The 22,235-nt window shown below is 43.4% G+C and overlaps 2 protein-coding genes and 1 long non-coding RNA gene across 3 annotated transcripts; 1 reads left to right on the forward strand and 2 right to left on the reverse strand.

The window, feature by feature from the left end:
* Positions 1-475: 475 nt before the first annotated feature.
* On the forward strand, positions 476-17,581 carry LOC148130798 (uncharacterized). The gene is made up of 3 exons (XR_015749322.1): positions 476-939; positions 14,840-14,918; positions 17,447-17,581. It is a non-coding gene; the product is annotated as an uncharacterized LOC148130798 (long non-coding RNA).
* On the reverse strand, positions 12,758-17,326 carry LOC113416353 (dual specificity protein phosphatase 13A-like). Its single transcript, XM_026674173.2, has 3 exons — positions 16,840-17,326; positions 15,475-15,692; positions 12,758-13,662 (listed from the first exon to the last, which is right to left on the reverse strand). The coding sequence occupies exons 1-3, from the start codon at positions 16,956-16,958 to the stop codon at positions 13,451-13,453; spliced, it is 549 nt and encodes a 182-aa protein (XP_026529958.1). The 5' UTR covers positions 16,959-17,326; the 3' UTR covers positions 12,758-13,450.
* Positions 17,134-20,882, reverse strand: DUSP13B (dual specificity phosphatase 13B). Its single transcript, XM_026674280.2, has 3 exons — positions 20,560-20,882; positions 19,167-19,384; positions 17,134-17,592 (listed from the first exon to the last, which is right to left on the reverse strand). The coding sequence occupies exons 1-3, from the start codon at positions 20,712-20,714 to the stop codon at positions 17,393-17,395; spliced, it is 573 nt and encodes a 190-aa protein (XP_026530065.2). The 5' UTR covers positions 20,715-20,882; the 3' UTR covers positions 17,134-17,392.
* Positions 20,883-22,235: the final 1,353 nt, after the last annotated feature.

Below are 22,235 nucleotides of genomic sequence, written 5' to 3' on the forward strand. Positions count from 1 at the left end.
CTGAAATTTGCGGACTTCAAGTCCCAGCATGCTAGCTGGGGGATTCTGGGACTTGAAGTTCATACCTGTTCAATTGCCAAGGTTGGAAAAACACTGCTTTAGAGATTTCATCCTGAAAAGAGACAGGGAGGATAAGGATTAAATGTGATAACAACTGCAACACTCCTGGTGATTTTCTGCAAAAAAAAAGAGACCCTCAATCATTTCTTCTTTACGGAGAAAAGCTGCTGGTAAAGTGTTGGGAAGTGTACTCTCCAGATTGCAAAAAGAAACTCGACTCCATTGGCTGTCTCAGCTCAGTTAGAGCACCAATAGGTGAAGCAATTTGCAAGTGTCTATCCCCAGCAGATACGATAAGAGGCTTAAGAAATTCCCATCATGCTGCACCATCTCACCGCTCAGCAATCTGGACCAAGGGCTGCTAATCTAGCCAGGATGGGAAACAGCAGGGGGCAGATGGGTGGGGCCAGTCAGAGGTGATATTTGCCGGTTTTCCGAACTGGTCAAAATTTCCGCTACCAGTACACCAGAACCGGTCCGAACTGGCTGAATACCACCTCTGCCCCCCACACCATGCCAATGAACACAGCCACTCTCAGAGAAAACTGCATCGGATATCACAGCTTCCTTTGGGTTACACCTTGTTGTAGCTGACTCTGTCAGAGAATCAGGTTTCTCCACTTTCAGGCAGAAGTCTGTGGCAGGGGGGCAACCTTTGCTGGTTTTTCTCAAGCAGCTATAACGTGAACTGTTCTAGAGCATAAGAAGGCTGGATTTGCTCTCCATCGATTTCTTCATTGGGTTGCAATGTGATAAAAGATCAAGTTTTCTTTGTCTACAGGAGAGGTTTGCAGTGTCGACGTTCCAAATGATGAACCCAACCAAAAGCAAGCATGGGCGAGACCATCCAATCTCTGAATGCAAAACTTGATTGAGTACGTCATTTCGGCACAGACATGGGCAAAACCAAATCTAACTATTTCCCGCACAAACCCACATAATTAAATGTATGGATTCTCCCTCCCCCTATTAGAACGGGTCACATTGTCCAGTTGAGTCTCATTGTACTGTTATGAGAAAAAGGCTTTGGCCTTGGCAAACACTTGCCAGAGTGTCCTTGGTTCCCACTGCTGTCGATGACTGGAGCCTCCATTCCATCACCCCCTTCCCTCCCCACTGGTTCATTGGCAAGCTGAGAAGCGATAGTGGTTGCAACTGCAAAAGTGCACTTCGAACCTTGACACAAGCATTGTAGGCTGCCCGCTTTGAACACTAGGTGTTGCTCTGGAACAACACACAGAATATGAGGAAATAATGCTTCCCTCTGCTCCAAGTTATTTTCCAAATTATGTGGAAAATAGTTGAGTTATTTTCCAAAGCACCAGAATAAAAGACAAGAAGCAGTGGAAGGAAACTAACCAAGGAGACAAACAACCTAGAACTAAGGAGAAATTTCCTAACAGTGAGAACAATTAACCAGTGGAATGGCTTGTAGGTGCTTCATCACTGGAGGCTTTTAAGAAGAGATTAGACAGCCATTTGTCTGTAATTGTGTAGGGCCTCCTGCCTGAGTCAGGGGTTGGACTAGAAGACCTCCAAGGTCCCTTTCAACTCTGATGATGTTCTAGGTTCTGTTCTGTAATCAAAATGTCTGGCTTTAGTTAAGTCTCTGGCTGCAATGCCTCTGGTTGCCATATGTAAAATGATAGGGTGACCTGTAAACATTCATGTTATGGAACAGGAGAACGGCCAGATAAGATGTTTAACTAGTGACAGGAAAGCTTTTAATGTGTTTGCTCTCTGGCTCCCATTGGGACTCACAACTTTAACTGAAACCTTATTGAGATATGACCAGATCTTAATTGGGAAAACCCAGATGATTGCTAGATTGTGGCAAAAGATTTGCATCTCGTGATGATCTGGATTTTTGCAGCCTCTGGATAATAGTTCTATGATAAGTACCCGATCATTGATTACCAAGCTATGTGAGCATATAGACTGAATGGAACGATGGGTAGGTTTATTTGTTGCATCCCTGGTGTGTCAATCCAAATACCACCTCTAAACACCATCTGTGGCACTCTTTTTTATTTTTTTATTTGTTTGTCGAGCATACATTAGATCAGGGGTCCCCAACCACCGGGCCCCGGACCAGTATCGATCCGTGGATCATTTTGTACCGGGCCGCCTACTTTGCTTGGGTGCCACCATCTTGTTTCGACGGCGCTTGAGAAAGTGCTTCCGGGTGAGCTTGTCGGTCGTCGGTTGGATGGAAAGCGGCGTTTGGGTGCTGAAGGAATCCTCGCGCCTTAGTTTCGTCGAAGGGGGGGGGCGGCTTCGAACGAAGAGCTGTCCCAATGGCGGTGGAGTCTCGTGTTACTCAGGAGGAGATTAAGAAAGAGCCCAAAAAGCCCATCGACTGTGAGAAGGTGCAAAGGAGGAGTTGAAGGTGGCGGGGAGAAGTGGGGGACGGCTGGCTGGCTGGTCACTCGGCTCGCCTTGCCTTGGTCGTGCGTGCTGATGCCGGTACCGGGCCGTGGATCATTTTGTGATGCCGGTACCGGGCCGTGGTACAAAGAAGGTTGGGGGGCACTGTATTAGATAACAAATATGTATAAACATGATTATTAATATATGAAATGGATATGAATAAAAGGGAACATTAGGACAAGGACGGTAGGCACTAGTGGTGGGATTCAACATTTTTTACTACTGGTTCTTGTAAGTGTGGCTTGGTGGGCATGGCTTAGTGGGCGTGGCTTGGTGGGCATGGCTTGGTGGGCATGGCTTGGTGGGTGAGGCTTGGTGGACATGGCATGGGAATGATACTGTAAAATCTCCATTCCCACCCCACTCCTGGGGGGAAGGTTACTGAAAAATCCCCATTCCCTCCCCACCCCAATAACCTGATTTCCAGCTCCATTCTTCTGTGCAGGGCAACCAAAGAAGACCCAGCCGATCAGCTGGGACTCAAAGGGAGGCAGAGAAGAGATGGGGTTGGCGGGGCCAGTCAGAGGTGGTATTGGCTGGTTCTCCAAACTACTCAAAATTTCCGCTACCGGTTCTCCAGAACTGGTCAGAATCTACTGAATACCCACCTCTGGAAGGCACATTGATGCGCTTATGCACGCCCCTTACAAACCTCTTAGGAAAGGGGTGAGGTAGACAGTAGACAGTCTAAGGTTAAAGTTTTTGGGGTTTGGGGAAGAAACCACAGAATCAGGTAGAGTATTCCAGGCATTGACCACTCTTGCTGACGTCGTGTTTCCTGCAATCAAGTTTGGCGTGGTTTACCTTGAGTTTGTACCTATTGTGTGCTCTAGTATTGTTTTGGTTGAAGCTTGGAATTGGCACAGTTTATTTCTCCTTGGAGGCTTTGTATTTCTTGTTGCTTGTTCGAGCCCTAACACCCTGTGTGTGCTTGAACACAAGGGCACCATGGCAAATATTATCTAAGTTACTCCCATCTCTGTGGCTTTTCACCCACTGTTTCCCAGGACTTTTGTTTCCCATTGTTGCGCTCTGTGTCAAATGCTGCCGACCAAGTCATCCCCACCCAATTTTTCTGAGTTTCAAATGAGTCAGACTATGAACTGCATGGAAAATATGTTTGCTTCTGAGGTCGCTGGAGAACTGGGTGCCGCATGGGTGTGGCAGGCAGAGAATATGGCAGCAAACCCCCCAGAAATCATGTAGTCCAAACCTATACAGGCAAGAGGGAAACGTAGTAAAGGTAACCTTCAAAATGGTTTGAAGGCTTGCTTACTGTTTTATTTTACGCACAGTTATTTTGATGCAATCAGTTTTTTTAAAAAATAATTTTTTTATTAATTTTCCAAATTTTAAAAAACACAAAACAAAATTTTATACATTGTTATCAACATCAAGACATCTTTTGCATTTCCTCACATTTTTCAGTATATGTATTTACTTATTCCTTTACCATTACATCTTACTCTGACTATAAATCAATATCTTTTATCGTTACATCTCAATCTTCTCCATGGTATATTTACATATTTACATATTCCCTCATTCTTCTCCTAACTTCCATTTTATTAGGTATAATAACACAAAAATGCAATAAAACAGATAGACATATTATGTTACATATATTAACAGCTGCAAGGATTTCCTATGCACAAGGAAAAAAGGGTTCCACCAGAGGGCATGGTTATTAAAAAAATAATAGATTGTATAGAGATGGACAGGCTAACGATGAAAATAAAAGACAGAGAAGATTCAATTTATTATAGGGCCTGGTATGCCTGGTATGAGTGGTTTAGAAATAAAAAGAAGATGCAATTAGTTTTAATCAAGGAGAAAATTGCCCCCCATTTAAGCAGGAAAATCAGTGAATCAATCAATGCATTGATTTATAGTTCTTATAACAGACCAGCTAAGGTGCTTTCTGATTGACAGCTGCAATCTACCTATTAAAATAAGTGTTCAAATAGCAGGGGAGCTTTTCTCTTTTGTTAAAGTTCAGAGGGAGGGTCTTCTTCGCTTTAAACTTCTACCACCATTGCCCAACTCTGGAATGGCGTGGGGGTAAAGGAGAGATTGAGCAGAAGCAGACCATGGTTAATCTTTTGGAAGAAGAGAGGGATTTGAGTTTCCCATTCCCATTCCTGCCAAGTTTTTAAATCAGTGTACATTATATTTTATAATTTACCTGTTAACTCTGACAGGTTCTTATCTAGGGGTGGGATGCTGCGATATAACAACCGCTTTGGTGATCGCGCGCTTTGCCTGACATGCACTGCATGTGAACAGCGATGCAAAAATCCTTACCTGCTGTGCTACTTTGGGGAAGTAACACAGCTGAGGAGCGGCAAACCGCTCTTCCGTGCTGATCAGCTGAGAAAATAAAGGTCCAAACCGGTCCAAACTGGCAGAATTCCATCCCTGTTCTTATCCCGCCTCTCTTAAGGACAATGTGGTATACCGGCTGGGGCCACTGTATTATTTTAGGACATCCATGCTTTCATCTGGGGAGTGACCACAAGCCTCAGCTTATGACCTTGACCCAAGACCAAAGGCAAATTTAGGAAGACCTCATCCCTTCTCAGCTCTGCTTCCAAGAGCTACCATCACAACATAAGGCATTTGTGTCCCCAGCTACAGAGTGTATGAATAAATGTCAGCACCAGCACAGTGAACAAACATATTGTCCATGCCCCTGTTGGAGTCTGAATCTGCAGGGGAAGATGAGCTGGAACAAGAGCCAACAGAGATTGGAGAGGGCAGCTCCATTGGCCTTAGAGGAAACTGTGGAAGGGCAGAGCCAGTCCAGGCAGGGCTTTTCAGGATTAGAAAGGCCTGCAGAGAGGGAGGAGCAGGAGAGACAGAGCTCAGACGAAGAGCAAGGACCACCCCCTCCTGATCCGAAAGCATGGAGAGAAGAAAGAAGGCGAGAACAACGCAGGCTAAGCCAACTCCGAGGGAGGAGAGTGCCCCGCCCCCTTTCACAAGGCACACCTGGGGACTGAGGTGTAAGGGGGTGCTGGTGGGAGGGGCATTTGTCAGGAACAAGTGTTGAATCTGTGGAGCCTTGTGTGTGCACTTGAAGATACCTAGAAATTACTGTTTGGCTAACCTGGCTTATTAGACTGCTGGTCCTGCTTACTGTTTGGCTAACCTTGCTTACTGCACTACTTGCAGCCAGAGGCTGCTGAAGGTGCGTGTGGGAGCTTTACTCCAGGGCTTGTAGTAAATGTGGGGACATTTGGGGGCAAAGTTGGAGCAATAAAAGGGAGTTAGACATGTTCTCTGGCTGTGTTGCTTTCATGCCACACCCAGGGTCATCCCACATATGAAGTGTTAGTACAGTGTAGCTTTATACTACACTGGTAATTCCACACTTGGAATACTGCATCCAGTTTTGGTCCCCACGTTACCAAAAAAATATGTCAAGACTCTGGAAAGAGTGCAGAGAAGATGATTAGGGGACCCAAAGTTAGAGTATGATGAAGAATAGAATAGAATAGAATAGAATAGAATAGAATGGAATGGAATGGAATGGAATGGAATGGAATGGAATGGAATGGAATGGAATAGAATAGAATAGAATAGAATAGAATAGAATAGAATAGAATAGAATAGAATAGAATAGAATAGAATAGAATAGAATAGAATAGATATTGGAATGAAGAATACAGAATCTATTGTATCCTATCCTATCCTATCCTACTCTACTCTTCTCTAGAGTAGAGTAGAGTAGAGTAGAGTAGAGTAGGATAGGATAGAATAGAATTTGATTAGATATTGGAATGAAGAATAGAATAGGATAGGATAGGATAGGATATAGGAATAAAGAGTAGAATATTTCTTTTAAAAGCTACCCACTGCCATAGCTGAACCTCTAAGCATAATCTTTGAAAAATCTTTCAGGACCAGCTCCTTGCCAAAACTATGGTCACAAGCCAAGGTCATCCCCATCTTCAAGGAGACCCCAGCCTAGTTGAAAATTACAGACCAATCTCCTTATGATGCGTCACCTGGAATCAATTATTAACCAATCCATCATTCTCCATAGAAACAAACAACCTACTCTCTAATAAACAATTTGGTTTTAGGAAAAAACTATCATGTAATCTGCAACTCTTACACTGCAAAAACATATGGACTACACAACTCGATCAGGGCAAAGCAATAGACGCAATCTACATAGACTTCTGTAAAGCCTTTGATTAAGTGGTACACGACAAACTACTCCTAAAACCTAAAATCTTACGGTATCTCTGGACACCTGCATAACTGGATAGAAGCATTCCTGTCAAACAGACAACAAATGGTTAAAATTGGGAGCGTCCTATCAAATTATGTACCTGTCAACAGTGGTGTCCCCCAAGGCAGTGTTCTAGGACCAACTCTTTTCATACTCTACATAAATAACCTCTGTGATCATATCAAGAGCAACTGCGTTCTCTTCGCTGATGATGTAAAGCTATTCAACACCACAGACAATACTGCTACCCTTCAAAAAGACCCCCACAATGTATCAGAATGGTCAAACAAATGGCAACTTCAAATCTCAACAAATAAATGCTCTGTCTTACATATTGGCAAAAAAAATCAGAAAATAAAATACAGGCTGAATAGTCAAGACCTTGTTGATGATCCAAACTCTGTCAAGGACCTTGGAGTATGGAAATATGACTTCAGCAACAGAGTGGTCAATGTCTGGAATACTCTCCCTGACTCTGTGGTTTCTTCCCCAAACCCCAAAAACTTTAACCTTAGACTTTCTACTATTGACCTCACCCCTTTCCTAAGAGGTTTGTAGAGGTCGTGCATAAGCGTACCAACGTGCCTAATGGTCCCTGTCCTTTTGTTTCTTTTATTTTTTATTTTTCTTATATGTATCCATGTATTCATAACTATGTTTTTACTTATACCTATTATCTTGTAAGCAATTGACAAATAAAAAAATAAATAAAAAAAATAAATAAATATAGGAATGAAGAATAGAATAGAATAGAATAGAATAGAATAGAATAGAATAGAATAGAATAGAATAGAATAGAATAGAATAGAATAACAGAACTTTATTACGGTCTTAGACCAGCAAAGAGTACGGTGAAGGGTTGTGGGAACTGGGTATGTCTAGCCTAATGAAGAAAAGGACCAGGGCTGACATGAATTTTCTAACATTTGAGGACATTAGAAAGATCTCTGTCACAGAGAAGAGGGGGTCGACTTGTTCTACATGGGAGGAGAGCAAGAGAAGAAGTAACAGCTGGGAGTTTATCCAAGAGAGATCCAACCTAAAATTCAAGAGAAAATTCCAGACAGTGAGGACAATTAATCAGTGGAATGACTTGGCTCCAGAAGTTGTGGGATGCTCCATCACTGAAGGCTTTTAAGAAGAGACTGGACAGTTGTTTGTCTGGAATGGTATAGGGTCTCCTGCTTGAGCAGGGGGCTGGACTAGAAGACTTCCAAGGTCCCCTTCCAACTCTGTTATTTGGTGTTCTGTAAAGACATTGGAGAGCCTGGCACTTGGAAAGGATCTCATTTCAGCCACTGTCACATCCATGGATCCAGCTGGAACTTAACACGTCTACTTAGAAGTTACTTCTTTAGTGGGAAGTGAATTCCCAGCAGATTCTGTCTGCAATTGTGCCCTAGGATATCTTGGGTTATCAGAGACCTTTGTCTCCCATTCTTTGCCCTTGGCCTACTTAAGTTGGCCTTAGGGTTGTCTGTTTTCCATTTCTGCTCCTACAAATTAAATGCAGGCTGACATGTGGAATTTGCGCATTCCGGCCAAAATGATCTGCTGTGGAGGAGGTGTTGCCAGCAAAGGACATTCAGTATTTCAGTTGGTGCTTAGTAGGGAAAAAAGGAACTGGGTGGCTGGGTCATGGCAACGGATTATGTTGGATCCCACTTTAAACCAGATTCTTCAGAAACAGTGTATGGGGATTTTTTTTTTAATGGCAAAGCAATATTCTTACTGGGTCTTTTGAATTATGTTATTATTGTCCTTTATTTTGCACAATCCATCTTGTCCCCCTCCCTCCTCCTCCTCCTCCTCCTCCTCCTCCTCCTCCTCCTCCTCCTCCTCCTCCTCCTCCTCCTCCTCCTCCTCTTCTTCTTCTTCTTCTTCTTCTTCTTCTTCTTCTTCTTCTTCTTCTTCTTCTTCTTCTTCTTCTTCTTCCTCCTCCTCCTCCTCCTCCTCCTCCTCCTCCTCCTCCTCCTCCTCCTCCTCCTCCTCCTCCTCTTCCTGCTCCTTCTTCTTCCTTCTTCCTTCTTCCTTCTTCCTTCTCCATCTCCTCTGCTGAATATTATGTCCCCAATTTAATATCTTCCTTCCTCTTTTTGTCCTTCTTCCTCACCTTCTCCTTCTCCTCCTTCTCCTCTGTTTCTTCCTCCCCCTCCTCCCCTCCCCTCCTCCTGCTCCTCTTCTCCTCCTCCCCTCCTCCTCCTTCCTTTCTTCCTCCTCCTCTATGGGCAGCATACTTAATGCTCTCATCACCTAATGTCTCCACAAATGCAATTTCACTTTGGTGAATCGGAGCAGCCCAAGGTCACCCAGGGGGTTTCTGTGCCTCAGGGAAGACTAGAACTCACAGTCTCCTGGCTTCTAATCTAATCCAGCACCTTCATCAGTACACCCAACTAACTTGTGATGGAAGTGATGAAGGACACACACTGACTGACATATACTGAAAAAGATGCATAGAGATTTTTAGGTTTGTGGCAGGGTGGCCTGCCTGGCCTTACTGTGTTCTCCCTCAAAGGCTGAGCCCTTTGTCAGTGGGGAACCCTTCATCTCCAGAGAGATGATCATAGAGGTGAGCTTTTCCTCCCTCTGGTGACTTCTAGAACAGAAGTGAAGTCGGTACAGGTAGTCCTCACTCAGCAATTGGGAACGACAACTCTTGTCCCTGAGCCTTGCAACAAAGGGCATCACAAGACCACACTGACCGAAAACATTAGTTTGGGCTACAGTTGTTAAGCGAATCCCCCGTGGTCATTAAGCATGACATCACCTAAACATGACTCGTGATTTTCCACTGGTTTCCCCACTGAATTTTCAAATGGGAATGAGGGTGGGAACTGCAATGGCCGCAGCTTTCAGAACTGGTTGTAAATCTCCTTTTTTTTAGCACCGTCATAACTTTGCACGGTCACTCAACAAGCAGCCTGTCAGGTTTCCAAGTGATGAAATCCATTTAAAAAGAAAAGTACAAAGTCCAACTTTCAAAAAGGTTTCCTTTATTTAGGAAAGCATCAAATTGGCAAAGTCCGTGGTAATTCCGGATCTAACACAACCCGGAATTACCCCCACAATATTACAAGTTAGAAACAACCCCCAAAAGTCACATTCTCCAATAGAAGTAATTCAATGTTGCTTGATGTCATAAATCTCCACATCAAGGGGCCCAAGCACCAACAGCTCGTTTCCCATGGGAAGAAGAATCACCTAGCCTAAACAACTCTCTTTATCTCCACTTCTGCCCCCTTAGGAATGTGTCAAGCCCGAAACCCTTCCCCCATGACTGGCACAGAGAAAGTAAGAAAAAGAATATATACTAAGACTAACTAAAATGGCTACACTTATGTCAATTTCGGGCTTGAAACAGTCGGATGGTGAGAGGCTTGGATAGATACATGGATTCCCCTCCCTGAATTTGCAAGAAGGATTGCCCCTGGACAAAAAACAGCCAGCTCTTCCTTCCTGGTGCTGTTATCCTTTTGGAACAATGTCCCCTTCATTTACAATAAGACTTTGTGTGTGTGTGTGTGTGTATCTCTCTCTCTCTCTCTCTCTCTCTCTCTCTCTCTGTGTGTGTGTGTGTGTGTATGCACAGGTGCTTGGAGTGGTGGGTCTCTGCCCATTTTGGGCTGTGAGATCACCAATTGCTGGTAAGTATCCTGCAAATCAATGGTGGGATCCCAAATTTTTTTCTTCTGGTTCTTTGGGCGTGGCTTGGTGGGCATGGTGTGGCTTGGTGGGCACGGCAGGGGAATGATACTGTAAAATCTCCATTGCCTCCCCACAAACTAACCTGCTTTCCAGCTCTGTTCTTCTGTGCAGGGCAACCAAAGAAGACCCAGCCGATCAGCTGGGACTCAATGGGAGGCAAGGAATAGATGGGGTTGGCGGGGCCGGTCAGAGGTAGGATTTGCTGGTTCTCCGAACTACTCAAAATTTCTGCTACAGGTTCTCCAGAACTGGTCAGAACTTGCCGAATACCACCTCTGCTGCAAATGATCCAATGGTTGGATTATCAAGTGAAAATATTATGAATCACAGGTCTCTGGAGATTCTCAGTCATCGAGGCCATGGTTATCCCAAGGTGTTTTTTTCAAAAGACAACTGGACTTTGTTGTTGTTGTTGTTTTCCTTGAAGAGGTTTTGCTTCTCATCCAAGAACCTTCTCCTGTTCATAACTTCTTTCAACAGAATTGAAGAAGCTTCTTGGATGAGAAGTGAAATGTTTTCAAGGTGTGATGACCCGGAGTGTAACACAAACGTAACAAAATCCAAAACGTAAATAAATGACCTTTAATGCCTCCAACTTGGCTCCACTTATTGGCTTCAATAATTCTCAGCTGGAGATAAAACGTATTCAAAAATAGTCTTCAAAAGAAAGCAATATAGTCTGAATTTAATGAGCAGATAGAGGTGAAATAAAAAACCAAAGAAACTGGTTTTTGACAAAATATCCACAACGGATCAGGATAAGTAATTACCAAATTCAAGGAGATAACAAGGCACAGTCTGTTGGAAGGATGCCAACCAAGATAACTTCAGCCCAAAATAACACATGCTTTGCTTCTGACAATGTTGCGTTGTAATCGTCTCTCTTATATACTAGTCTCGCCAGCTGCAGCCATTGAGGAGGATCATGGCCGCTTCCTCTCCCGTAAGCCACATTGTTCCTTTCTCTGTTCCTCCCTTCATGTCCTAGGATGCAGAGGGGATGGGCCTGGTTCTTCCTCTGACTGCCCAGCTGGCCTCTGCCCTTCCTCAGCCTCCTCCACAACCTCGGGAGCCCCACCTCCATTCCCTGTCGACTGTTCCTCCTCTCCCTCAGAGTCCAACTCTACCAAGGGCATAACACAAGGGGTGAAAAAACCCAGGAAAAAGTCCAGTTGCCTTTTGGAAATAAAGCACCTTTGGGATATGAATCCAGATGATTGCAGATCGTGGTGATGGCAAAGCCCGTTGTGCCTTCAGGGGAGGGAGTAAAGTAAAGAGAAGAGAAGCGTAACTGAGATCATCCCTGCACACCTGAATCCCTTCCCTCCAAAAGGAGATGCCTGAAGTTTGACAGGTTGAAGCAGGCACCATCGCTTTTTAATTTTGGCTAAAAATCAAGAATCTGGTCACACCTTCTCCATCTGGCAAATGTAATTGAAAGGCATGAGCTGCAGCTCACTGGATCAGTCCGCTGCGCTCAAGATATGGAGTGGTGGCCCTCAGGATGTTGCTATCAGCACAACATGTTTGCTTATTCTTGTCAAGTGGGAATGGCTGGCTTTTAACCTATTAGCTTTCCAAACCTGTGTGTGCATACATCTTCTGAATGACAACAAGGAGCTCCCCAGGGAGGAAAAGTGGAAAACAAACCTTCCTAGACAAGACTGTATTGTTGTGTACGCTCCAAAGAAAGAAGACTTAAGTGGCGATAAGACAAACCAATTGTTTTCATTCCCTTTTTCTTCCTCTCTCTCTGGGACACCTTAAAAAGCTGTTGAAGAGCATAAATGAAGTGCTACACATCTGAAGACACCCAAAAGATGAAGGCAAAGGTTCCCCTCGCACATCTGTGATAGTCGTTTCCGGCTCTAGAGGGTGGTGATCATCTCCATTACAAAGCCACAGAGCCAGCTCTGTCTGAAGACGTCTCCGTGGTCATGTGGCTGGCGTGACTAAACACCGAAGGCACACGAAACGCTGTTCCCTTCCCACCAAAGGGCTCCCTATTTTTGTACCTGCATTTTTACATGCTTTTGAACTGCTAGGTTGGCAGAAGCTGGGACCAGTAATGGGAGCTCACTCTGTTACACGGCGCTAGGGATTCGAACCACCGAACTGCCAACCTTTCTGATTGACAAGCTCAGTGTCTTAGCCACTGAGCCACCGCAACCCCTGAAGACTCCATAAGTGGGATCAAATGTTTCGTTTTCTTCTTAATCTTACTATCTTTATATGCAGTTTCCCTAAAATGAAAATCCAGGAATACTTCATTCCCAATGTCATGTATTCTAGATTACAAAGGGATCCAGAAACCTACCATTTCAGGAGATATTTACTCTTTTATTAATAAGTAGCACAGAATCATAGAAACTGAGGGTTGGGAAGAGAACTTGGAGATCTTGTTCCAGACAAATGACTGTTCACCCTTGAAGATCTTCATTGATGAAGCACCCACATCCTGCAGGCAAGCTGTTCCATTGATTTTAAATTGTTCTGACTTTCAGGAAGTTTCTTGTTAGTTCCAGGTTGGATCTCTCTCTGATGAATTTCCATCTATTGCTTCTTGTCCTGCCCTCAGGTGCTTTGAAGAATAAGTTGACTCCCTTTTCTTTGCGACAGGAACTCTTGATTATTTGAATCTCACTTGTGTAGGAAAACAGTTGAGAAGAAGAGATTGGACTGTCATTTGTCAGGAATGGTGTAGGGTCTCCCGCTTGGGCTGGAGGTAGGAGTAGATGACCTACAAGGTCCCTTCTAACTCTGTTAATCTGTAACATGTCTTCCTCCTGTCCTGACTGGATGCTTTTCACAGGTACCTGAGGAGCAGCTCTGCGGATAGAAAGCATTTGCTGGATGTCCAGAGTCTTATTGGGCTCTTCAATGTGGTGAAATACAAGCTTTGTAAATTCTGCTCGTGGAAAAAAAGAAAAAATGAAACGATAATAAGCTTGTAAGGATCTTTCAAAAAAAAAACTCTTATCAAAAGTCCTTATTTCTTGCTTTTCTTCACATTCATAAAAGTCGACACAGGGATATCTTGCAATGCAGTTCCAGATCTAGATCTCGAAGCTGTTTTAGAAATCCTCGGTTTGGGGAAATTGCTCGATGCTGCAGAAGCATTTCAAGAGCGTCGGCCAGAGACAAGTTCTGGTAAATCATCAAGTAAGCTAGAACAAGGGCTGGGGATCTGCTTTTGCCTAGAATGCAATGAACCAAGATTTTTCCTGCAAAGGGGAAGAAGGAAGGAAGGAAAAAAAAACCCAATATTAAAAACAGTGATGTTGGTTTTGCTTTAAGATAGCCTTTCCTTGTTGTAAAATATATACAATATATTCCATGATATTAAGAAATATGTTGAGGCTCTAAAAAGAGTGCAAAGGAGAGCAACAAAAATGATTAGGAGACTTATTCCCCAAGAATAAGACCTTGTCTTATAAATTTTTTTTTTGTCACCAAAAAGGCACCAGGTCTTATTTTGGGAGGATGTCATCCACTGACTAACCTCACTTGCGCGCATCGTCCCCGGCCTCCTTTTCGCTGTCAGAAGCCTTCAGGAACTACTTCTTCTATGGCTGGCAAGGCTTTCCTGAAGGCCTCTGCAGCTGATAATAGAGCTCTGGATCGATCCAGAGCTTTGTTATCAGCTACAGAGGCCTTCAGAAAAGCCTTGCCAGTCTTGCTGGCTGCGGAAGAAATGGGCCGGCAAGGCAGGTGTCGGGGTGTGCAAAGACCTGGCTACAACCGTCCAAAGGTAAGTAGTATGACAGCTCCACCCCCAATCCCCCCCCCCCCACAGCTTAATCTTTACCCATGGGTGGGATTTTAATTCAGGTTACTTTGGGGGTAGGGCTTATATTGGGTGCACATGTAAAATTCAAGCTAGGACTTACTTTTGGTAGGTCGTATTTTTGGGGAAACTGGGTATAAAGAACATTTACAGGAACCGGGTTTGCCTAGTTTAATAAAAAGAAGGAGTGGGAGGACATGATAGCAGTCTTCCAATATCTGAGGGGCTGCCCCAGAGAAGAGGGAGTCAACCTATTCTCTAAAGCACCAGAAGGCAAGACAAGAAGCAACAGATGGAAACTAATCAAGAAGAGAAGCAACTTAGAAATCAGGGGAAGTTTCCTGACAATGAGGACAATTAACCAGTGGAACAGCTTGCCTCCAGAAGTTGTGGGTGCTTCATCACTGGAGGTTTTTAAGAAGAGACTGGACAGCTACTTGTCTGAAATGGTGTAGGGTCTTCTGCTTGAGCAAGGGGTTGGACTGGAAGACCTCCAAGATCCCATCCATTATTTTGTTATTCTGTTGTGTTAGATTTCATTAGATACCAACATTTCCATCCAACATGGCTAATAACACCATCTCTGCAACCATTTTTTTGATACAGAATCTCAGTCTGCTAATCAAGAATTTTAGTCCTGAGATGGAGCTTTATGTGGACAACAGGTTTCTGGAGTTAGAGAGACAACATGGGGTAAGTATTATTGCTTCAAATTCTAGACGTAGCTTAAGATTTCTACATGAAAGGATGACTTCAGTCTTGGCTGTTTCTGTAAAGCACTGTTTCTCAATCTTGTACTATGTTGGCTGGGGAATTCTGGAATTTCACATTGCTGTAAAGCAAGGGTCTTCAAACTTTACAGCTTTGAGACTTGAGGACTTCAACTCCCAGAATTCCTCCTCCAGTCATGTTAGTTCAGGGATTCTGGGAGTTGAAGTCCACAAGTCTTAAACTTGCCAAGTTGGAAGACCCTTCATATAGATGATAGATAGATAGATAGATAGATGGATGGATGGATGGATGGATGGATGGATGGATGGATGGATGGATGATAGATAGATAGACAGACAGACAGACAGACAGAGAAAGATGATTTATGATATATAAATTGATAGCTTTAAGGCTTGTGGACTGCAACTCCCAGAATTCCTCCTCCAGTCATGTTAGCTCAGGAATTCTAGGAGTTGAAGTCCACAAGTCTTAAACTTGCCAAGTTTGAAAACCCCCTGCTGTAAAGACTGAGACTCACCTTTCGGGGCTCTTAGTGCTTGGTGGATGTATTCTGAGGCCGGATGAAAATAGACAGTTAAGTCAAAATCTACGTCATCTTCTGCTGCTATGCCATAGTAAGAGATTTCTGATCCATAGAAAGTCTGATTTCCATTGCTCCCCCAAGCACCGTGTGCTGCGTTCAGTATGTGGGTGATGCCATATCTTCTCAGCTCCTCCTTGTTGTGCGCTGTGACCCTGCACAGACACAGGTGTGTAAATTGGCAGGACAATGTAGGAGAGGATTTGGGTGCGAATGCCAAGTCACCTCCCATTATCCAAGTTGCTTTCATATTTATAATTTTTATATTTTCCTTGGCATATCCAATAGTCGCTTCGCACATCAGCATCTTGCTTTTTATACAGATCCATTTTTCCTTATTTCCTCATATAAAATATCATAAAACATTTCCTTTGCTGATGTTTGACAGTGCTGCTGTACAATTCAACTTGGGCTACATTCAAGGCAGAGACATCTATTAATGTATCCCAACTTTTTCTCTCTCGTCTCATTCCCATCCATTCTTTCATGTCCATATGCAGAATAATGTTTTCCCTGGGTTGCATTCATTCAAAATATTTTTTTCCACCCAAAACTCATCCATGTTCCCTGGAGAGAAATGCAATTGTCACCCGTCATTAAATCCCTATTTTTGTCATGTATCCACAACATTAGTGATGGCACAATTTATATTTTCTTACAGTCGTTTTGGTAATTAAGACTAAAGCTTCTGTTTCCTGCATTCATGAACCCTTTGTGAAAAAAATTTTGAGTTTCACAAGCAACCAAGACACACATTTTTATTTTGCATTGTTAATATTTTTTACAATTTAATCTTCAAACACTTCGGGTTGCAATCTTCCATACTTCCAGATGGACTCAGCTATTGAGTCCCGAAATGGGCAGTAGGAATGACCTCGAGGAAAAGAAGGAAGAGTTGCAAAAAGACAACGTCAGATAAAAAGAAATCTAAGGCCAAAGCAGAAATTCAATTTGAGAACACACCCCAGACAAGTATAACATACAGAACATGCAATAGAAGGTACAAATTCAATTGAGCGCCATGACATATTTTAGAGACAGTTGCAGCTGATGGAACATTATTGTCTCTGCTGATTTCTTGCTTGGTAATCTAAATAGAAAGAATTTTTTTTATTTTATTTTTATTAAAAATTAATTCCAACCTTCTGAAAGAGAGCTAAACAAAAGTGTGTATTTATCCTTCAACAGCAGGTTTTTTTTTTTCCCATCGGGCACTTAATGTTTTTGCATTGCAAAAGAGTTTCCTCTATAAATACTGCTTTAGCCCAATTAATCAATACTTTCCTTCAAGATAATACTTACATGTTACCTATATAAATTTGGGGCCACACTTCATCTAGCGCATTTGATTCCAACTTACACTTGTCTATACGACATTCCAGTTCTTTCACGGAAGGTATGTTGGATCTGATGGTGTCCATTTGCAGAAGCAAGTAAGCTGTCTAGCAAGTGATTTTTGCACAGTTTGTTTATATCCTATCACGGCAGGACCTTGCTGTGTTGAGTGCCAGCTACTTTTTGACGTCTGACAGCGGGAAGCAGGTGCGCATCTCAAAATGTCTCACTGATCTCTCTGCACACTTCCTTTATTTCTTCTTTTCTTTTTCCTGCACAAGGCTCTCTTCCTCCCCCGCTTTTTATTAAGTATTCCATCAGTCCACATCAATTCCCAGTGAAGTAACATACAAAAATAAAACATTCTGCAAACATTGCAAACTTTATCAGACAAAAAAAAGCAATATCTGCAACTGAGCTAAAAGAATAATTTTGGTACATTTATTGTACCGATTGACTGAACGCCTGCATGGTACGCTTCTTCTTTTAAAAATGTGTGTATTCTGTTTTTTGTTTTTTTTTATTTGTTCGTTTTATTTCTTAGTTGAAGGTCCAACTTTTGTAATTGTTTCAGGAAACCTCGATTCGGGAAGATCCACCGGTGTTCTTTTACTGTCTGTATCGCTTTAACCAACGAGAAATGATGGTAGATCATAAGGTATGCCAGCACCAAAGAGGAAGACCTGCTTATCCCAAAAGCACAGTGGACGAAGATTTTGCCTGGGAATAAAAGCAAGAGGTCGGTGTTGGGTTCCAGAAATTTCAGCTGACGCAAAATGCAGGGGTGCAAGCAGTTATGTGTGTTTCTGGTAGAGCAGCCATAAAGTTTCTAAGTCCAATTCAAAGTGCTGGTATTAACTTTTAAAGCTCTTCAATGCACAGAATCAGTTATTTGAGGGATTCCTCCCCTTTCCCAATTTTATCTGCCCAGGTTCCATCGCCTATAGAGTTCCATCGCCTATAGAGCTACATATGGTGGTCCCTAAGGGGGCCCTTTTCTTCCATGGCATCTATATTGTGAAATCTCCTCCCTCCCCGGAGATAATGTTGGCCTCATCACTCCTGAGCTTCTGAAGGTCCTTCAAGACCTGGTTATTAAGCCTGGGGGACCCCACCAGGAGACAGCTGAACTCATGAAGTGGCTCCCTTATTATTAACATCCCTCCCTTATTTTTCTCCCATCTCTGCGTTTATAATTTAACAGATTAACAGAGTTGGAAGGGACCTTGTAGGTCATCTAGTCCAACCCCCCCACCCAAGCAGGAGACCCTACACCATTCCTGACAGATGGCAGTCCAGTCTCTTCTTGAAAGCCCCTAGTGATGAAGCTCCTACAACTTCCATTGGTTGATTGTTCTCACTGTCAGAAAATTTCTCCTTATTTCTAATTCTGTTTAATAATCATTATACAATGGGATTGTTTTATACATTGACCCTTTTTACAGGAATGTTGTATGCCGCCCAGGGTCACTTTTCATGAGATGGGCAGCCATATACATTTGATTAATTAATAAATAAAAATAAAATAAACTTTATATATGGCATTTTAAAAAAAAGCACAAAGGAAAGCAAAGGCTTCTGGCCAAAAAAAGGTTTGGTCATCTTGAGGGCACGTCGTGGATACCATCACAAAATGGCTGCCACAGAGGACCTGCTAATTCACAGAACCACCCACTCACTGGACTAGATGCAATTGCTTCCCACCAGCCTTTCAGGGTTGTGTTGCCCGGGCCTATCTAAGATAGCTACAATTTGCCTGGATGGAGAGTTCTGCAGAAGTGGTGGGATGCCTCTCAGTGAGGGAAGATCTAGCTCTTCTCACAGGCCCACTATGATTTTGGGAGTCCAGGATGACCAGGCCATCAGAAAGCCATGAAGCCAGGCAACATGGCCACTTGGCTTGAAAGCATTTATCAAGGAGATGACCAGGCTGAGCCTGAGGGAGTCGTCAAACGTGTCATAAGTCACGAGTCCCTGCGAGCCTATAAGAGATCTAAGTCCACCCCACTTTGAATGCCTTTCTTATCTCCCGCTCATTTCCTTTGGCTGTTAGTTGGCCAGATTCTTGTAGAGAGCTTAAGCTTGCAATAAATCTTCACACTCATTCGAGCTGCCTGAATGTCCTGATTTCCCCGGCACTTGACAAAAACAGGTTGCGGGGAAGATTCATGAAAACTCAGTGGGATGATCTTTCTTCCTTAACTTCAGATATTTTGTTTGTTTAATAATCTTGAACAAATGTCCAAGTAAATGCTCAGTCACAAGCTTGATAACAGCCGCCATGTTTTTCATACCTCCGGGTGTAGTCAAAGCCTTGTGTATAAACTCCGCAGAAGAGTAAAAATAGAGGCTTAGATCAAAATTGGGAAGATCGTGAGCTGGCACGCCATGGTATTCAATCGTTGTACCATAAAAATCATGCGACTCTTGGCAAAATAGAGTGCCATGGGCTGCATTCAAAACGTGGCTAATCCCCATTTTCCATAAGTCAAATCTGCTATGTGCTGTGACGCTGGAGAAAAGACACCGAGATATCTAGTGTCAGGAAAAGGTACAGGTGGTCTTTGACGTACAACAGTTCATTTAGTGACCATTCAAAGTTACCGCGGCACTGAAAAAAGTGACTTATGACCCTTTTCTGTTGTTACGACCATTGCAGCATCAAAATTCAGAAGCTTGGCAATTGGTTCATACTTACGACCGTTGCTGTGTCCCAAGGTTGCGGGATTCCCCTTTTGTGACTTTCTGATAAGTAAGGTCAATGGGGAAGCCAGATTCGCTTAACAACCAGCTTCCTAACTTGTCGGCTGCAGCGATTCACTTAACAACGGAGGCAAGGAAGGCCATAAAATGAGACAGCTAACTCACCTAACAAATGTCTCACTTAACAACAGAAATTCTGGGGCTCAATTGTGGTTGTTAAATCGGGGATCACCTGTATTTAGCTCTTTCTCCCCCCCCCATCCCTAAAATTTAAATCAATTCACTTTTCAGAAGGGGAAATATCTCATAGGGAGTAAAGGCAGTGGTGGGATTCAAAAATTTTTACTACTGGTTCTGTGAGTGTGGCTTGGTGGGCGTGGCATGGCTTGGTGGGCATGGCAGGGTAAGGATACTGTAAAATCCCTGTTCCCGCCCCACCCCACTAACCTGCTTTCCAGCTCTGTTCTCCTGGACAGGGCAACAAAAAAAGACCCAGCCAATCAGCTGGGACTTGGGAGGCGGATAATAGATGGGGCAGGGCCAGTCAGAAGTGGCATTGGCCGCTTCTCTGAACTACTCAAAATTTCTGCTACCGGTTCTTCAGAACCAGTCAGGACCTGCTGAATACCACCTCTGAGTAAAAGCCAATTTCATACCATAAGAAAGGTGTTGACAAGGTGGCAGGGCGATGGTGCAATTGAGGCTTCGCTTGACTCAGAGGAGATTGATCGTGTACACTGGAAGAAGTTAGTGTCTTTTGGCATTTGCTAATCTGCCCCAAACAGGATTTCATAAAACTTTAGGCTCCAGTTACCACTGCTCTCATGGCTTTTACAGACAGAGATATAACTCTGCATAACTATTACAGCTGTTAATCACATGTCCACGTTAAGTAATCTTTGGACGCAATTTATTTGGTTGCCATATTTATATAGGAAAAAAGGCTGTTTGGATAGGCTGAAATGCCCTCCTGCAAATACTTACTGATCTCCTAAGAAAAGATTAGGCCAGACTTCGTCAGCGTGGTGGCAGGAAGGGCTCCCAGTATTCAGGAGCTGCTCTAAATCTTGAACACTGGGGCTGTCTTCCGACGGGGGTCCGAGATCTTTCGGGCCCACTGAAGCGCTCTCGTCAGCCATTTGAAGCAGCAGCTTGACAATCTGACACCTGAGAATGCAACCCAGGCTCGCTGGTTTACTTTGCTCCAGCGCAGATCACTTGTTATTTTGAAAGTGGAACAGTGCCAGGAGTTGCACATCAACAAAGCATGGGTCTAATTGAACGAACGAAGGTCTGCTGTCAACGCTCCCTAAAACTGCCATTCAATGACAGCTGTGGTGGAAGCATAAAGTCTAACAAATGGAAGAATAATTGTAGTGTGGCATTCTTTCTGGCAGGAAAAACATGCCCGTGACTTGCATTTTCCTCCCATTCAGCCACCTCCGCTGATCCAAGGAGAAGGAGAAACTGGACAGCGCTCAACCAGATCTGAAGCAACCAATATTGTTGTGGTTCGCCGGCAGCAGGTGCCGACGGCTAAGGTCTCAGAGAGCAAGGACTCAGATGAGGGGCCTGTGTGTGATGCAGGGATGGGGCCAGGATCATCAGGGAGTGGAGTGCTGCCTTTGGGGATTGTGGAGGCTGGCAGCAGTGATGAAGAGGTCCCTGAGGAGCCTGTGCCCAGCGCGCATGCGCACAGGGCTGCTCGTAGGAAAGAGCAGCTGCAGCAGCACGGGCGACTCGGGAGTAAGGCCGCAAGGTGATGGCCCCTCCTTTAAGAGATAAAAGCCAGCCTGAGAGACCGGGATTCTTTGCAGGAAGCAAAGTTCTTGCACTTCAAGCCTTGTGGATTGTGGAAGTTCAGACTATCTTGGTTTGTGTTTGTAGACTTTTTGTTTGGAATATTTCTTGGCAATTTAATCTAGTGCTTTTGGCAGCCTTGCACAACCTTGGCAAGGCTCGTTCTTATCTGAGACAATTAGTTTTAATAGCCTTTTAACCGTGAATTAACATAATTTGCAGAGAAGCATTAAAAGGTTTTGCTTTTATCTGTTTGTTTACTTAGAACAAGGTTTGGGTCAGAACAAATATTGGAAATACAACTGGGGGCTGGTTGGTAATATTGAGACTGTGGGAAGGTCCCGCAGTCATTTTGTGACAAAATGTCCCCTCAGGAGGTTCCAGGGATCCATGCAAGAACTACATCATCTTGAGGGCAGTGCTGTCCAATGGCTAAATGATCTAGATATCCGGCTATAGCCATTCTAGTAACTGCTTATACATAATTTTCATTCATTCTTTGTATTGTGCATTTTAAAACTAATTCACTGTTCTGGTGTTTTATATATTTTTACACATTCTATACGCTGTTTTTGTGTGTGAATTTTATGTATTAATGCTATATTTTGTTACGCCATTTGAAATAAATGAATAAAAGCCTTCACCAACTTGGTGTGCTTAAGAAGAATTGCAACATTTGTAATTGTGGAGCATTCGTAGGTTGGAAAAAGTTACTTTATTTGATTAAGACTGCTATGGAAGGGCTACAATCTGTAACCAAAGCATCCCTTGGTGGAAAGGAGTCCTCGTGGTGTAACAAGTATATTAATGATATCTTTACAAATACTTTTTTATTCCAAAGCAGCGTTTCTCAATCTCAG

Source organism: Notechis scutatus, chromosome 4 (assembly GCF_049901735.1).
Source record: "Notechis scutatus isolate UNSWTSFEM ecotype Mainland chromosome 4, rNotScu1.2, whole genome shotgun sequence".
NCBI lineage: Eukaryota > Metazoa > Chordata > Lepidosauria > Squamata > Elapidae > Notechis > Notechis scutatus.

Excerpts from the sequence above, each read along its gene's own strand:
- DUSP13B (XM_026674280.2), bottom strand. The coding sequence starts at position 20,714 with ATGGCTGACGAGAGCGCTTCAGTGGGCCCGAAAGATCTCGGACCCCCG. Across the intron at positions 19,385-20,559 it reads AATCTTTTCTTAGGAGATCA|CGTCACAGCACATAGCAGAT; the intron begins GTAAGTATTTGC and ends TCTTTTCTCCAG. Across the intron at positions 17,593-19,166 it reads GGCTTTGACTACACCCGGAG|GCAAAATCTTCGTCCACTGT; the intron begins GTATGAAAAACA and ends TTTTATTCCCAG.
- LOC113416353 (XM_026674173.2), bottom strand. The coding sequence starts at position 16,958 with ATGGACACCATCAGATCCAACATACCTTCCGTGAAAGAACTGGAATGT. Across the intron at positions 15,693-16,839 it reads CAAATTTATATAGGTAACAT|GGTCACAGCGCACAACAAGG; the intron begins GTAAGTATTATC and ends GTGTCTGTGCAG. Across the intron at positions 13,663-15,474 it reads AGCACTAAGAGCCCCGAAAG|GAAAAATCTTGGTTCATTGC; the intron begins GTGAGTCTCAGT and ends TCCCCTTTGCAG.